Source organism: Anolis carolinensis, chromosome 4, assembly GCF_035594765.1.
Source record: "Anolis carolinensis isolate JA03-04 chromosome 4, rAnoCar3.1.pri, whole genome shotgun sequence".
NCBI classification, from domain to species: domain Eukaryota; kingdom Metazoa; phylum Chordata; class Lepidosauria; order Squamata; family Dactyloidae; genus Anolis; species Anolis carolinensis.
In genome coordinates this window covers 81,488,649-81,507,247 of record NC_085844.1, presented here as the reverse complement: position 1 = coordinate 81,507,247, position 18,599 = coordinate 81,488,649, and the positions used below count along the sequence as shown (strand labels likewise).

Here is an 18,599-nt window from a genome sequence, read left to right as displayed (position 1 = left end):
GAGCTTGTGGATTTCATTAAGGTGCCTTTCTCTAGTACTTCCCTCCATAATTCAATGTCTTAATGCTGCAAATAGGGATACATTCCATTTATACAGCAGGACAGGTGTCACCCAGTACCTACAACTCCTATAAATCATGGTGAATTCTCCCCAAACCTCTCTATGTTCAGTTGCTGATCAATTCCTCTGTTTGCTGTGTGCCACAGAAAAGAATAGGAAAGGGTTATGGGAGATGCAGTGGGCAGGGTCATGCAAATTCCACACTAATTGAGAGAGTAAGAAACACTGGGATGTCTATGGTGGAGGAAAAACAGAAAATCTAGAAGGAAATTGTCCCTGTATGAAAGTCTTCACTTGGGTGGTGGGCAGTATGGTGTTTGTGGAGGGCTCTTGGACATTTCACAGTGCTCTCTATAACTTGCAATGTCATTCGAGTGAAGGCTGTTGGTGTCTCCTGAGTAGTGGGAGCTACTATTTGTGGAAGTGGGAGCCTGTTCGTGTAAGTGGACACCCCCGCCAAACACATACATAGATAATTTCACTTTTATTATGTGTATGGGTAATTTAGGGATTACCATCAGTGCCTGGAAGGCACTTGTTGCAAACAATTTCTCCTGTGCTCTGTCGGACTGAACAGCCGTATCCTCTTTGACAAGGGCACGGTTGGCAGCTCTGTGGGTTCCAGGTGGGGCGGTAAGAGTCTGCTGGGCAGGCAGCGTGTATGGGCTCCATGTTTTCATCTCCAGAATAGCACTCTCCTAAAGCAAGACAGAAAGCGGTGAAAAGAATAATAGCAGAGAGTTTGACAACACATGGCTCAAAGGCTGAATTTGTCTTGATGTTCTTTGTGCAGCTGTTATTAGAACTCCGAGAATGCCAGGTTCTAAACAAAATACGAAACAGGCTTCTTCTATTTGTGTAGTGATTTTTAAAAAAAATATGGTTAGAATTAAAAATACTTATGTAGTACTAACATATTAATAAAAAGATGGATATTATTAACATCATTATTAAAACTTTAATCAAAACTTTACTTATACATACTCTATTTTCCCCTTAGTTTTAATAATTTACAACCACTTCTGATTAGAACAACCAACTGGGATCCCAATGCCAAACTGTCCTATTTACAAAAAAGACATAAAAGTAAATCTGAAAAAAATTAAGCACATCAACAGAAATGGGCAACCTCCCAAATTCCAGAACTACCCATACATCCTGCCAGATCCTAAATGCCAAATTTATACTCATGCCTCCACGAATCTTAGCATGTGTTTTTCAATATTTTATCAGAAAATATCCATTTACCAATCAGAAAGTGTGGGCATTTTTTTTCAGTGTAGTAAGTGGCTGGAAGATGCTTCTAATGCAGGCATGGGCTAACTTTGGCCCTCCAGGTATTTTGGACTTCAACTCCCACAATTCCTAACATCCGGTAAGCTGGCTGGGATTTCTGGAAGTTGAAATCCAAGACACCCATGCCTGATCAAATGCTTCTAATGGCTAAAACAGCTTATGGGAGCTAACACCTGGCAACATTATTTTTTATGTCCCATAGAGGGCAGGAGAGATCTTTTTACTGTTAAAAAAAGGTAAGAAATAATAGGTTTGGGGACTGTGGAGTGGCGTCCTAAGTGGACCTAGTTTAATGTGTTTGCCTGTTTGGAATAAGCCTTCTTCCTCAAAAAAGGAGGAAATGAAAGAGAAAGAGAGTTAAAACTTGGCTTTGGGAGCAGGCCTTTGAGAAACAGTTCAGTGCAATAAATTTATTGGAAATCGTGCAATTGATCAGGGAACGGACTTAGACTTCACCTTTTGATGACATGTCTCAACATTGGATTGTATTTCAACTATGTTTTAATGTATGTTCAATTTTAATCTAATCTTATTTTATGTTTAATGTTTCAGGCACTATGTAGTGCCATCTGTAAGCCGCCTTGAGTACCCCCAGGGGTAGAGAAAGGTAAGATATAAATATGGTAAATAAATAATAAATAAATAAAATCTGCCTGCATTGGGCATTACAGTGTTCCCTCACTTATTGCGGGGGTTAGGTTCCAGGACCACCCGCAATAATTGAAAATCCGCAAAGTTCGGACGCTATATATTTATACATTACTAGCTGTGCCCGGCCACGCGTTGCTGTGGCGAAGTCTGGTGGTATGGGAAATAAAGTATTGAGGAATTGGTGGTGGTTAAGGTAAAGGGTAAAGGTTTTCCCCTGACATTAAGTCCATTATAAATGGGTTATATAGCTGTGTGGAAGGGCCTTGAGTTTACACTGCCATAAAATCAGTGTGGAAGAGGCCTAAGTGAGGCCTAACTCTGCCTTCCTTTGGGCTGAGTGGGTTGCTAGGAGACCAAGTGGGCGGAGCTTAGCCTTCTAATTGGCAGCAATTGGATAAAAACAATTATTCCTCTCCCTCTAATTAGGACTTTATTTTTCTTTTCTTTTTGTTGTATGAACGTAGAGGCATGGGTGATGGGTTGTGCTGCCAAGTTTAGTGTTTCTGGGATGTGTAGTTTTGTTGTTTTGTCCTAGGCCTAAATTTCATTACCTTTTTATATATATAGATTTTAGTAGTTATACACTCTTTTAAGTCTTTATCAACCAATTGTGTGTTGATAAATCGCCTCCTTATCCTCCCGTTGCCGCTTGGGCTCCTTTTCTCTCCCTTTGGCTTCTCCTTCCTCCCTTCTTTAGGCTGTAAATTGTAATTTCTAATTATTTATAATATTCTTTTAGAGTTTATTAAAAAACCGCAAAACAGCGAATCCGCAAAAAGCGAACCGCGAAGTAGTGAGGGAACGCTGCACTTTGTTCATGAAATAAGGGGAAAGTGATGTCATGCCCAACTATCCCTTATAGAATCCTGTTTAGACACTCTGGTAACAAGTTGAAGATTCACAGACTTTCTTATTAAGGGCCAGACGGTTGTCCACATAAATAAAAAAAACCTGAATGACCAGAACAATAGGCTCCCTATGAATTTCCATACCTGTGTCTGGGTCACAGAGTCCTCCTCCCTGGCAATTGCACAGCACACAGTTGCTGAAAGCTCCACGTCTAGCAAAATCCTCTCTCTTGTATCCTGGAGCACATTTCTCACAGAATTGCCCCTGATATCCAGCGGGGCACACACATTGTTCCACCCAGGGTGCTGGCGTACCAGGTGTTGGCTGTGCCGAAATCAAAATGACATTACTAAGGTAGCCTGTGGCTGAAAAAAAAAAAGACACATAGAAAGCAGATTGCAGTGAATGCTTGGGAAGTTAATATGATGAGTACCATGCACCTCAAAATCCCAACTGGAAAATTTCTAACAGGAGCAGTTGTTTGAGCAGCAAGTCTCGCAATAACAGATCAGCTCATTTGTTAGCAATTCAGCAGTTTAGCAGTTTTTCCTCCTTCAGCCTTTTGCAGTTTTCCAAGCTTCAATATTCTTAGGATAGTATCTTCAGGATATATAGACCCCAGTCATACACTGGAGCCCCCAGTGGTGCAGCTGGTTAAACTGCTGAGCTGCTGAACTTGCTGACCGAAAGGTCGGGAGTTCGAATCCGGGAAGAGAGGTGAGCTCCTGCTGTTAGCCCCGGCTTCTGCCAACCTAGCAGTTCGAAAACATGCAAATGTGAGTAGATCAATAGATACCGCTCAGGCGGGAAGGTAACGGTGCGCCATGCGGTCACTCCAGCAACATGAACTTGGAGGCATCTACGGACAACACCAGCTCTTCGGCTTAGAAATTGAGATGAGCACCAACCCATAGAGTTGGACATGACTAGACTTAATGTCAGGGGAAAACTTTTACCTTTATCCCCATACAGCTTTCATACAATTTCAATCAAACTATGCATCATATTTATCACACTATGTATATAATTTCACTTCTGCTGCTATAAGCAGAATTTTCAGTTATGTTATGATAAATGCTTCACCCAACATGTATATCTCTCTAACAGAATGGCAACTCTTTTATGTTTCCCTAAATACCATTCAAAGATCCCTGATCAAAACCAAGTAATCGAAGCAGTGGGCATGAGCAAATCCAAGAAAAGCGTATCTGAAAAGGCAAATGTCTCATTTTTGTGAAAGTAAAGCAAGGCTCTCAGAGTGGATGTCTCATGAATATACATCTACTCAGCAGTTCATCTGAATCCCCATTTCAGATATTTTACACATTTTCACTTGAATTTCAGTGAGTAGTTTCCCTGGAATTTAGTGAAAACGTTTTTTTCAATCAATCCAGTGGCCTCACATTCCTGTGGCACCAATTATACACTCAGTTTTGGGAAAAGAGGCTATAACTAACTAACCAAGTCCCTATTTACAGTTTTTAGATATCCTGCTACCATCTCAGCCAGTTGGAAAAAAAAAACCGAACAACTGTACACAATCCATTTTTAAACCATGTTCTACCATCCTAATTCCAACTCACTGTCTCCAAAAGTAGCTCTGATTCGAAGAGCTGTCAAGTTCCCAATTAATTGGCGATACTCAGTTCTACTCAGCCTAGGATTCCAGTTACTGTTTGGGTGCTCATCCAACCTGGAGATCAGAGAAAAAGAAATAAATTGAGGTCATGCGAAAAAATATCTGTGCAGCTATACTTAAGTACAACATTTCCCTTTGCATGGATACCTACGAATGATTTTTTAAAAGTGAAAAACAGCAATCTATAGATGTTTTACTGCTGACAATGGTAAAAAGCTAAAATTTCTAGGAAGAAAATGATACACTTCGAGTTTGTTAGAGCACAAACACATAAACAAAATACAATTCTTCGGTGATCCAATGAAAAGGGTGGAAATAATGCAATCCACAGGCTGTGGGCATTTGTTCTAAAAATGTCCAAGGATCTCAGTGGAATCACCAAAACCCCAATGTCTTTTAAAATAAAATGCTTTTAAGTGCTCTTCAAAGTTGGACCCACTGGTCCAAAACAATAAACAAAAACAACATAGAACAACCTCTCAAAGTGACTGAGAATAATGCCATGTCACTTTTGGTTGCCAAAATTATGGCCATATTGAAATGTTGTAGCCTGCTGGCATAGTGCAGCCCTCTTCACTTCAAAGTGTGTCATCCACATCCAATGGTATAATCTATATAAATATAATAGTAAGGTAAAGGTTTCCCCTGACGTTAAGTCCAGTCGTGTCCGACTCTGGGGGTTGGTGCTCATCTCCATTTCTAAGCCGAAGAGCCGGCGTTGTCCATAGACCCCTCCAAGGTCATGTGGCCGGCATGACTGCATGGAGCGCCGTTACCTTCCCGCTGGAGCGGTACCTATGAATCTACCCACATTTGTATGTTTTCGAACTGCTAGGTTGGCAGAAGCTGGGGCTGACAGCAGGAGCTCACTCCACTCCCCGGATTCAAACCTGTAACCTTTTGGTCCGCAAGTTCTGCAGCTCAGCGCTTTAACACACTGTGCCACTGGGGGCTCCCATAGAAATATAATACATAATAAATATCCTGCCACCATCTCCCAGAGGGACTTGGGGCGGCTCACAAAACACTCAAGGTGTGACACAAAGTACAAAATACAACAAGCGAAAAACAAAACATAGGCAATAAACATCATAAATTCATGGTACCCCCTGGTAAAAACAATAAAAGAGCAATTGCTGTAGATAAAATAGCAGTATTGGACCTCAGAATTGTAAAGTGCTAAAAAAGAGTCAAATGGTCCTCATATGTATTATAAGAGAGTCTAAACATGATTGTTGGAAAAGTCTTTAATTGTGTGTGGAAGGTTTGGAGGGTAGGGGCTAGCTTGATCTCCCTCGGAAGGGCATTCCATAGCCGGGGGGCCACCACCGAGAAGGCCCTCTCCCTTGTACCCACCAAGCACACTTGAGACGGAGGTGGGACTGAGAGAAGTCCTCCCCGGTTTATCTTAAAGCCTGTGCCAGTTCATAGAAAGAGATGTGGTCTCGAAGATAGGTTGGATCTGAAGCATAAAGGGCTTTATTAGTAATAACCTGCACTTCGAATTGGGTGTGGAAACTCATCGGCAGCTAGTGGAGCTGCTTTAATAGGGGCATGGTGTGCTCCCTATTACCAGCTCCAGTTAGTAATCTATGTTTGCAATTTCAGGTTTTTGTATTTGCCATTAACATTCTTAGTAACAGTAAAAGGGACACCGAAAAAGAGATGAATTAAGGTAAAGAGAAATAAAGTGAAATTGTGTCGTCGAAGGCTTTCATGGCCGGGATCGCAGAGTTGTTGTATGTTTTCCGGGCTGTATGGCCATACAGCCTGGAAAACATACAACAAACCTAAAGTGAAATTGTGGACCAGAAATTGAGATGTGCACCTTCTTTGGTTTAGCCCCAGGGTGGAAAATAATTGGAGCAGAATGGCTGCATTGCTCCTCTGCACTTTACCTTTCACCGCATCTCAACAGTGCTTCAGGAAGTTAAATTAACGTTGACACTGGTTGGGTGGCAGAGGCCAAAAAGAATGTGGAGCACGTTTTGTCTGTACCTGCAGGCCATGCATTAAATCACTCTTTGTTTGCCTTCCCTGAAGAAAGACACTTTAAAAAGGCTGAGAACTTTTCTTCTAAAGTCAATTGGCTCTTTTTGCTAAGCAATGGTCAAAGCCACTGATTTTCACATTAACCACCTGATTGTGTGCCAAGAATCCATTATTGTGATGAGCTGCACATAGGACCTTGAATGGGAGCATATGCAATTAACAGGCTATATTTACTGTACAGGAAAATCAGTAGCATTCTTTGAGTGAATATATATATATATATATATATATATATATATATATATATATATGACCTTGTAAAAAACTACCCAAATGCTACATGCTTACAAAACAAAAGCTGTCATATGGTTTATTTGTATGTATACGACTTAATAAACCATATGACAGCTTTTGTTTCACTCAAACACTGCTATTGATTTGGTTTAGTCATATGTATACCATTTAATGCCAGGAGCCCCTGGTGGCACAGTGGGTTAAACTGTTGCTAACCAAAAGGTCAGCGGTTCGAATCCGGGGAGCAAGGTGAGCTCCCGCTATTAGCCCCAGCTTCTGTCAACCTAGCAGTTCGAAAACATGCAAATGTGAGTAGATCAAGAGGTATCACTCCAGCGGGAAGGTAACGGCGCTCCATGCAGTCATGCTGGCCACATGACCTTGGAGGTGTCTACAAACAACGCCGGCTCTTCGGCTTAGAAATGGAGATGAGCACCACCTCCAGAGTTGAACACGACTAGACTTAATGTCAGGGGAAAACCTCTACCTCTACTATACCACTTAATATGGGAGTTGTCAAAGGTCAGCCATCAATATGTGTACCTGCCCATGACAACTGATTCAATTACTTTCCTCCCATCGTTAAGGAAGTGGCACTGTATTATACAGACGAATGTTCCTGGACGTCCTAAGCAATTTACCTGAATGTGTATGTCTTGCTGCCTCTACAAGACAGCACCCTTCCATGGGGCGCAAGAGGAGTGCTGATTTTAAAACCGGCTCCTTCCAAGACAACGTCATGGTGCGAAGGGTGATGTCCAGGTCGGTTCACGCGATAATCAAAAGACAATGTCTGCCCATAACTCAACTGCTGGTTTCCAAGGAACTTGGCTACAAAGAAAATATGAAATAAATGACAGCTCAAAAAGTGTGCTACTGACAAGATTAATTTGACAGGGTCCATGCTACATATGTGAGAAACTAAGCAAGAAAGGTTTATATATATCTGTGGGAAGTCTGAGAAACTTTTCTCACCCTGGACTTTCCACAGATATATATAAACCTTCCTTGCTTAGTTTCTCCATACCTCACAACCTCTGAGGATGCCTGCCATAGATGTGGGCAAAACATCAGGAGAGAATACTTCTAAAACATGGTCATACAGCCCGGAAAACATAAAACAACCCTGTGTTTTTACTGTTTAATGTGTAAATTGTATTTTATATGATGTGTTTTTATTTTCTATTGAGTGTTATTGTCCGGGCTTGGCCCCATGTAAGTTGCCCCGATTCCCCTTGGGGAGGAGGGGTATAAAAATAAAGTTGTTGTTGTTGTTGTTGTTGTTGTTGTTGTCTTTTGTTCATGCTATCTTCTTTTTGCCTCATAGATTTTACTGACTACATCATGTACCCTGGTCTTTGACGCAGTTCTTTATTGCTGACTTTCTCTCTTATTGTCATGTCACACATCTTTTTTTCCATTGCTCTCTGAGTCACCGCCAGTTTTTCCTCCTCTAACTTTGTTGTTGTCCATGGTTTCAGATGTGTAGAATATTGCCATTAAAACTGTAGTGTTAAAGATATCTGCTCTGACCTTCACTGGCAGCTTATCATCTGTTATCATTGTCCCATTTTGATTAAAAGCCATCCAAGTAATCTTGCGTTTTCTTGCTCATGTGCCATTTGCCAAATTATTTGACTGTACTTGTTGTCATTCATATATATATATATATATATATATATATATATATATATATATAACTTTTTTTCATTTAATCTCTGTTTATAATGATACGCCCCTGGACACACTGCTCATTTTTCATCCATTTCAGTTTTTTCAAGTTCATTTCTAGTTCTACTGATTTCGAGAAACAAGCTAGCTGCTGGAGATCATGTTGTGATAATATTAGAATAGATTAAGGAATACAAAGAGACTATCAGATTGTCTTCTGTATTGTCACCCTTCTGTAGAGTACAACTATACATACCTGGTGCCACGAAATGGATAGGACCTGGTCTTCTTGTTGCCACATAAACTTCCTTATGGTAGGAAGACCAATGGAGCTGAAAAGGGGACCCATTTCCGTGAGCTTGCCAGCCTTCATCCCCTGGAATACAAGAAAATCACAGTTTATTGAAAGAGCTTGGATATCAAATCGACACTCACTGACTCAAGAAATGTGACTGTGACACTTCTTATCTTAGATAGAAGAAAATTGCATATAAAGAAGGAGGCATGGTAAACAGGAACATTCCTACTTTTAAGGACTAAATGATCCCCTGGATGTGGGGCTAGATGACCTTCCAGTGTGGTGCAGTGGTTAGAAAGCTGGGTTAGGAATTAGGAATTCTAGGTCCAGGTTCCCAACAAGACATGAAACCTACTGGATGACTTGAGCCATCCATTAACAGTATGACCTAACTTAGATGGTTGTTGTAGGAATAAACTGGAGAGCAGAAAGGCCCATATATGGTCTTTAACTCATTGGGGGAGTGGGGCACGATGACACATATTTAAACAATAAATAAACATTACAATCAGCAGGGTGCCATTTTAGATGTGTTGATCCTAATGTGAAACACCTAAGCAGATACTTTTTTTCCTGCTAGTTAACTGTCAAGATGGATATTTTGGTGGAAGCTACAGATGACTTTTAGCAGCAATTTCAATCAAATTGTGATTTTTTTAAAAGCCATTGTTATCCGTTATAAATAAATGCATTTGTCGGAGCAGGCTTCTCAGAGGCGATTGACATCTGATCTACCAATACCGTGTTTTCCCCAAAAATAAGACAGTGTCTTATATTAATTTTTGCTCCCAAAGATGTGCTAGGTCTTATTTTCAGGGGATGTCCTATTTTTCCTTGAAGAAGAATTCACATTTATTGTTGAACAAAAAATCAACATTTATTATATACTGTACAGTAGTGTCATCACAAACCAGCATAATCAGACAAACTGAATCCTGTCAAGAATTTCTTGTTACTACCATTGTTTCCATGTACAACAATCTATGGTACGTAGCGTACATTTTCCGATCTGCTCTGGTGTTCTGTTTGGCAGTGCATGCTTCCAAACAAAAGCTTTGCTAGGTTTTACTTTCATGGGAGGCTTATATTTAGCAATTCAGGAAAATCACTACTAGATCTTATTTTTAGGGGATGTCTTATTTTCCGGGAAACAGGGAAATAGCTGTAAAATGAAATCTAGATTTTAAAAAGATACACATTCTTACCAAAGGAAAATTGGACAAAGACAGGGATATCAATCTAATTCAGTTATTCTATCATGCAAGCTTATGATGTTTGGTACTGGCAATTGGAATTGCAACAAAATTCTGTGCAACACCCAAAGTATTGCTCATGCAAAAGAAAATGCAGATGACAGTGACATTCTTACCTTGTTGGAAAGCAGAGGTAATCTTATGCATGCTATAGTTTTTTGCACTAGTACATGTAGTTGAGTGTCCAGAACAGAAGCATTGAGAGCAGCCTTCTGGATTTTCCGCATCAAGGTTATAATAGCCCTGCTTGCAACTGTGTGAGAGACAAAAATCAATACATCATGTGATTGCTTTCTTATGAGTTCATATATGCAAAAAAGGTGGTGATCATGACATATCTTATTATCAATCCAGATACCTTCATTGCAACACATATGGGAAAGGACAATGGAATAACTAACTTGAGAATCTATTCCCACCAAATTCTTGCTTTCCTCCAGATTTTGGGGATCTGACAGGATGAAATGCAGATGTTCATCAGCTTCAGCAGCCAGTACCTTGCTTTTTGGGCCAAAGTTCTTAATTTGTTACATCTGTAGGTTGCCCAGGCCAGTTGCTTTGCCATTTTATATTTATGAGGACCATGTCCAATTCAAAAGATGTAAAAGCTTCATGAAGGTTGTTGTTCTCGTTATTTGGTTGTCTGACTGTTGGTTTCCTTCCTACTTTGGTGGGAAGCTTGGGTTTCCCATTCTTCAGAAGTTAATGCACTATCTGATCTACCTTTATGTTGGCATGGGTATTCGTTTGTGAAGGATCATTGCTCAATCGTCTTAACAGCCTCCACTCCTTCTGACTGCTGCCGCCCATGTTGACTCCAAATCCCCTGAAAGTTCAGTCTAAAACTTGGAGTAAGTGAAGCACTCCACTGACATGGAAGCCAGCAGCTGCTACTAGCAAACTTATCTGGCATTGCTCAGATTGATGTTGATAATCTTCCTTAGAAATGACATGAAATAAGAGCTTGAGAGGTAGCACACACAATCCTTAGAACTTGTTTCATGTCAAACAATAACCTCTCACCCAAACTAGAGATCGTTGACTACATGAAAAGGCTTGGGATATCAGCCTATATCTTCCCCGTGTGGTCAAACGTAGGTCATAAATATAAAGAAATCCAAAATGTTTGTTCAGGAGATGCCTGATAATACACCAAGTTTGGTGACTCTCAGCAAACGTGTATGTGTTTAGTGGAAATAGAGAAAACACATCCTATCAAATGAAGTATCAATGAATGTGTATACTTTCAGAGATATGCCAATATCTGATGAAGTGGTTAGCCTAACTCATGCATGTAAGAATGTGAATGTATATCTCTACATTCCCTTGATATCTCTATATCAAGGGAAAGGAAATTCCTAATCTCCCCACAGATAAGATTCTTAAAGTTCCTTCTCTGAACAGGGGAAAATAAATCTTGCAAGATCCTTCTTGTATGCAAACACATTTCACAGAAAAGTGCAGTCTAAACAGTATGGAATGTACCTCAACAGTAACACAGGTCTGGAAAGGATCTTGCCATATGGCCTCACCTCCACTCTTAGAGTTGTAATTATCAAGGACGCAAGCAATGGTGGACTTCTCTCTAATAAGAAATCCCACCCCAGGGCATGCTTTCTTATTGTCACAAAGGTTAGCTAGATACTCCTGGCCTTTGCTGTAGAATTTAGTCCACACCACTTAAGGAATGTGTTTAAGGAGCTTATAGAAACATCCACAGAATTTGAAAGAAAGGTCTAATCATAGAATCATAGAATCATAGAATAGTAGAGTTGGAAGAGACCTCATGGGCCATCCAGTCCAACCCCCTGCCAAGAAGCAGGAAATCGCATTCAAAGCAGCCCTGACAGATGGCCATACAGCCTCTGCTTAAAAGCCTCCAAAGAAGGAGCCTCCACCACTGTTCGGGGGAGAGAGTTCCACTGTCGAACAGCTCTCACAGTGAGGAAGTTCTTCCTGATGTTCAGGTGGAATCTCCTTTCCTGTAGTTGGAAGCCATTGTTCCGTGTCCTAGTCTCCAGGGCAGTAGAAAACAAGCTTGCTCCCTCCTCCCTATGACTTCCCCTCACATATTTGTACATGGCTATCATGTCTCCTCTCAGCCTTCTCTTTTGCAGGCTAAAGATGCCTAGTTCTTTAAGCCGCTCCTCATAGGGCTTGTTCTCCAGACCCTTAATCATTTTAGTCGCCCTCCTCTGGACGCTTTCCAGGTTGTCAACATCTCCCTTCAATTGCGGTGCCCAAAACTGGACACAGTATTCCAGGTGTGGTCTGACCAAGGTAGATAGAGGGGGAGCATGACTTCCCTGGATCTAGACGCTATTCCCCTATTGATGCAGGCCAGAATCCCATTGGCTTTTTTAGCAGCCGCATCACATTGTTGGCTCATGTTTAACTTGTTGTCCATAAGGACTCCAAGGTCTTTTTCGCACACACTGCTGTCAAGCCAGGCGTCCCCCATTCTGTATCTTTGCATTCCATTTTTTCTGCCGAAGTGAAGTATCTTGCATTTGTCCCTGTTGAACTTCATTTTGTCAGTTTCGGCCCATCTCTCTAGTCTGTCAAGATCGTTTTGAATTCTGCTCCTGTCTTCTGGAGTGTTAGCTATCCCTCCCAGTTTGGTGTCATCTGCAGACTTGATGATCGTGCCTTCTAACCCTTCGTCTAAGTCGTTAATAAAGATGTTGAACAGAACCGGGCCCAGGACAGAACCCTGCGGCACTCCACTTGTCACTTTTTTCCAAGATGAAGACGACGCATTGGTGAGCACCCTTTGGGTTCATTCACTAAGCAGGAATCTATCAAGACTTTTAAAATATACAATATCCTGTCTCTTGGTGCTCTGGACCTGCCACTCTACTCGTTTTTTATGAACAGACTTGGATATCTGATCACATGCATATTCAGGTAGGAAGTAGAGTCATCCTAGGTATTGAAAGATGGAACTATACTAGAAACAAAACAACCTCATACCAAACTCATTTTCTTCTGTCTCATTCTAGTCATGTCTAAGTACCACATGGGGCTTTTCCCCTGTTGTAGGACACTTCATCTCCATTTCAAGAACGGAGAGGCACGGAGCCCACCACATGACGTTTGCCTACTTCCGGCCATCATTGGTTGCCCTTCATCCTTGAAATGGAGATGAAGCATGCTGAAAGGAGGGAGCCCAGAACATAAGCAAGTAATCGTGTTCTGAGCTCCTGGCACATGCTAGAACAGTAGTTTCAGCTGAAAAACACATAGGATGAGAACTGTCAAACTTGGCTGTCCCATTTTGTTGCACACTGATTTTATAAAGTGTGTTAAAATGGGAAATCTTTTGGAGAGCAGTGATATTTCTCTTCTGTTTTGAGTACTACTATGATTTTTTCCCCAAAAAATTAAAATGACAAATATTGTGCAATAGAGGCATTGCTAAACTCGGAAAAAGGGCTGCTCTGCCTCCCTATTTCTTTGTATTTGAATTGAAAATGTAAATTACTTTTAATATTTTTATGGATATTAGTATTACCCATGTCACCTTATAGTATTTTAAAAGCAATTATTTTATCCTGATTTATTTTTTTAATGAATTCGAAATAAATGCTATAATTAGTTCCATATGCACTGTGTAAAATCCTAATGTATCCGCAGATGTAATTTTCCTATGCTACAGTATCGTGAGATTTTACATTTTAAAACATGATCATATGCAGGCTTCCCCGTGTGATGGTTTGGATTGCAGGCAACAAGGGGTGAAAACCAGAAGAGGGGAACACATGTGATGGGAAGGCAGAACTTGAAATGGGACAATTGGGGATCAAAAGGTACGATTCCCTTTGCTAGACAGACAGTCCCTCATACTTCTCAAGCTCCATGTGATGAGGTCCTAAGAGTCGATACAATGAGCATTCTTATTTATTTATTGATTTACAGTATTTATATTCTGCCCTTCTCACCCCGAAGGGGACTCAGGGCAGATCACCTTATGTACATATAGGGCAAACATTCAATGCCCATAAACACATCAAACCGAGATAGAGACAACAGACAGACAGACACAGAGGCAATTTTAACCTTCTCCTGAGGAGATGTCCGATTCTAGCCACCGGGGGGAGCAGCTGCTTCATCATCGACTCTGATGGCACTTCCTCACTTCCTCATTCCAACGTTGTAAATTAGTTAAACTTGCCTCCCCACTTTTATGAGTGGTACCTTATTTCCTACTTGACAGGAGGGGCTATATTTTATTTTTAATTGACGGGTGCTCACCCCGCCACAGGCTGGCCTCGAACTCATGACCTCATGGTCAGAGTGATTTATTGCAGCAGCTGTTTACCAGCCTGTGCCACAGCCTGGCCCCAGAATTACACTGCGTAACTCTATGTAACTCTGTACAAGCTAGAAACCATGCCCTATGAGGAGTGTTTTAAAGAGCTGTGTCTGTTTAGCCTGCAGAAGAAAAAACTAAGAGGAGCTCTCATCGCCCTGTTTAAATATTGGAAAAGATGTCATAAGGAAGAGGGAGCAGGCTTGTTTTCTGGTGCCCTGGAAATTAAGATTCAGAGCAATGCGTTCAAATTACAGGAAAGGAGATTCCACCTGAAGAATAGGAAGAACATCCTAACCATAAGAGCTGTTCAACAGTGGAACGCATAGCCTCAGGATGTGGTGGAAGCTCCTTGTTTGGAGGCTTTTAAACAGAGGCTGGATGGTTATTTGTCAGGGGTGCTTTGTGCTTTACCTGCATCGTGGTAGGAGATTGGACTAGATGGCCCTTGTGGAAATGATTCTGAGATTCTATGCACTGTGTAGCTCTAGGTTTTTGTTACTGTGCACTTCAACACTTGCAGTATGTGCTGACAAATGTCAACAGTAGAGACAGGGGAAATGGAAAAACTATAAATGAAGATAAATGGAACAGAGGACTGGAAGATTTCTTCTTTCCTTCTGGAAATTCTGCTCTGTCTTAATCAGACACGGCTGGGCCTCATTTCCAGATACTTTAAAAACCCCACATTTTACTGAGTGGAATCAGATATCTTGGCATCACATTCATAATTCCATGCTTGCACACTTACCGTAATTTGATTCACATAGTCCTGATGCATAACAAGTCAGAAAGAAACTATGCTCTTTGAAATCAACAAAACAAAACAAACACCTTAGCCTATTAAATGAATTCTTTGATGAAGGAAAGAATTCATTTGATGAATTATTTAAACAAATCTTTCACCATATATAATTGTGTACAAGTACCTGCTGCATTGATCTCCTGTAACTGCTGTTTTGCAAATGCAACGTCCTGACACACATTCCCCCGTGCTTCCATCTGGATCACAATTACAGTGGGAAATCCTATGATAAACAATGACAACATTCAGATTAAGTCTTATACTCACCATATTTTGATAACACTTGACAAATAACTTCAGTGGCCAGAGCTTATAGATATCTTTAAATGGTGCTTGCTGTACATTTTAAATTGTTTTATTTGATATGTTAATTGGATTTTTATATTGGGATATGATGTTTTAACTGATTATGTATTGTGGTCAGATGTATTTGTATGAATTTTATATGTTGTACGCCTCTTTGAATCCCACCCATGGGAGAAAAGTGGGATAGAAATTAATAATAATAATAATAATAATAATAATAATAATAATAATAATAATAATTGAACTTCAAAGACTCTGGCAGAAACCAGTGCAGGTGGTCCTGGTGGTGATGGGCACACTGGGTGCTGTGCCAAAAGATCTCAGCCGGCATTTGGAAACAATAGACATTAACAAAATCACCATCTGCCAACTGCAAAAGGCCACCCTACTGGGATCTGCACACATCATCAGAAAATACATCACACAATCCTAGACACTTGGGAAGTGTTCGACTTGTGGTTTTGCGAAACGAAATCCAGCATATCTATCTTGTTTGCTGTGCCATACAACGTCGTTGTGTTGATAATAATAATAATAATAATAATAATAATAATAATAATAATAATAATAATAATGGAAATATGTATACATCACACAGTCCTAAACACTTGGGAAGTGTTCGACTTGTGATTTTGTGATACGAAATCCAGCATATATATCTCATTTGCTGTGTCATACTATGTCTTTGTGTCAATAATAATAATAATAATAATAATGGAAACACACATGCAATTCAATATAGAAAGAAACAGGTGGTGCTACGTGTCACCCCCCCCCCCTTTGAGCCACCTTATTTATTTATTTATTTATTTATTTATTTATTCATTTATTTACAGTATTTATATTCCGTCCTTCTCACCCCGAAGGGGACTCAGGGCAGATCACATTACACATATAAGGCAAACATTCAATGCCTTAACATAGAACAAAGACAGAAGACAAACGCAGGCTCCGAGCTGGCCTCGAACTCATGACCTCTTGGTCAGAGTGATTTGACCAAGAGTGACTAAGAGTGAACAGCCTGCGCCACAGCCCGGGCCCTTAGTGATATATTGATATTGTATACTCAGAAAATTACTAGAGATAGCCACTAATTCACTAAACAGAATAGGCTGCTGCCCAGAACATTGCACTTCCAGAAGAAGATGCTGTGTGGCTTGTATTACCATATTTTCCTCCTCTCTTGCCAGCTGGCGATTTACTTTGAGAGCATTATGAACACTGAGCTAAATTGTTTAGAACAAGACTTCTTAAACATTTCCAGTTGTGATCCTTTTTGGTGCAATAATTTTTTATGTGGCCCCAAGTATATAGATATATAAAATAGGTATAAAAATCAAACATTTACTGACAACACGTCAACATTTGCAAGACTTGCTAAACATGCTGATTTTGCTTTTTGTGGAGTATAGCTGAAGCATCTTCTGCAGACTTTACTGTAAATCCTGCACAACAAATCTGTGCAAATGTTTAAAACGGCAACTATGATGCTTCGAAAACCTATAGTGTTGTTTCCTAAGAACAGGATTATTTTTAATTGAGAATTTACAAACACATAATCCTCCAGCATCTAAAAGCTCCACTTACTGTAACTGCCCAGCAGGTATGCAGCCAGTCTCTGAGAAGGAATGGAAATTGTGCTGGCATCTATCACATTTATCACCTCTCACGCCAGGTTTGCAGTGGCATCGACCCAGGTTATCACACTGTACTCCAACAGAACCTAGGAGGGAGAATCTAGTGAAATGCCATACTGGAGTTTTCAATTCTGATTGTTACAGAATATGTGGTTTATGAATCTTACTCAGTTACAGCATCACAGGGAGATATAGAAAAGCTGTCACAGCATTGATATAACAGACACACCATTCCTACATGCAAAGTGTCCCTCCTAGTTTGGGGAGATGTTGTGACCTGAACATTGAGGTACTCTTAGAGTGCTCTTTGTTTGAAAAGCGATAGAATCATAGAGTTGGAAGAAACCTCATGGGCCATCCAGTCCAACCTCCTGCCAAAAAGCGGGAAATCGCATTCAAAGCACCCCTGACAGATAGCTATCCAGCCTTTGCTTAACACAGGTGTGAGAAAGAATGATATCATGAGCAAGGGAGTATTCTCAAGGAACTGGAGTCAATGTTCAGCGGAGAGATCAACGTTGGATTTTCATGTTCAAATTGCCTGTCTTGGGAGCTCCGAGTTAGGGGTTCTGTTCTGTTTTCCTGTTTAAGTTCCATGCCTATTTAGATTACAAATCATGTTTTAAATTCAATCTTTTAGGATTATAGTCAAGTTCAAGTATCAAGCCATTGGATTATGATCATGTTCCTGCTTTCAAGCTTTTGGATATAATTCTAATTTAAGTGAAATACACCTTGGATTACAGTTTCTTGCTTTTGCCTTAAGTGATTTTTGGAATTCCTGTTCAGAGTCGGTCATTGCTTTTGTTAAGCTTCTAGAAAGCTAACTCATGGATGTATTTGGAAACTGTTTTTATATTAGATACTTAATAAACTTATTCTTGTTCATCGGTGTGGTGTTTTGGTAAAAAGGGGATCAAGTAGGTGGCTGGGCTGCAACAAGATTGTATTGTCTTATTTATTTTATAAAGACTCTCATATATTAAATAAAAATTCACATTAATGACATCAAATGCATTGCAGAGTTGGTTTTGGTCTCATATAGTTAAAGAACTCACAATGGTTTTTAAAACAGATTTCTAGAAATACAAACAGAATTAGCTAAGATCAACTGTAAGACAAACAAAATGTATAATTTGTCTCTAGCCTTTTTCTCAAATTGCATCCCAACAAACCTGGGGGCCAAAACAGACTTTAAGGGGAATGTTAATTTCTTACAATTATGAACATTAAGTCTATGTTTAGTTACCAGCAATCAATGACAAAAGAAAGTATATTGAAAGTAAAATGTGTAGGTGAGAAAAATTACTTACTCTAACAATGAGTCATTTTTCGCCACTTAAAGGACCCCTCTCTTGAAAATGTATTGAACATATTAACTAGTTTGATCCTCAGTGGGAAACAGGTGCCTGCTTAGCAGGAAACTGCAGGCAATCTTGGCCTGATGGTACCAATCTTGGCCTGATGGTACCAATTCATATGATTAATGTGTTTGTCTCATTCACATATTATGTTATATGTTAACCTTAAAAACAT

General features: G+C 40.1%; 1 protein-coding gene across 3 annotated transcripts in view; it reads right to left on the bottom strand.

Moving 5' to 3' along the window:
* The window catches only part of lamc2 (laminin subunit gamma 2), a 60,680-nt gene that overhangs the window by 22,558 nt on the left and 19,523 nt on the right, over positions 1–18,599 (bottom strand). For all 3 annotated transcript variants that reach the window (XR_010006130.1, XM_008114717.3, XM_062980723.1), the window contains exons 3-10: positions 17,014–17,149; positions 15,245–15,343; positions 10,120–10,256; positions 8,709–8,828; positions 7,423–7,612; positions 4,440–4,549; positions 3,000–3,221; positions 576–758 (exon numbers count right to left, since the gene is read on the bottom strand). Coding sequence is in view for 2 of the 3 variants with exons in the window: in XM_008114717.3 (XP_008112924.2) it covers positions 576–758; positions 3,000–3,221; positions 4,440–4,549; positions 7,423–7,612; positions 8,709–8,828; positions 10,120–10,256; positions 15,245–15,343; positions 17,014–17,149 (1,197 nt within the window). In the remaining variant the exon portion in view is untranslated. The remainder of the gene's footprint in view (positions 1–575; positions 759–2,999; positions 3,222–4,439; positions 4,550–7,422; positions 7,613–8,708; positions 8,829–10,119; positions 10,257–15,244; positions 15,344–17,013; positions 17,150–18,599) is intronic.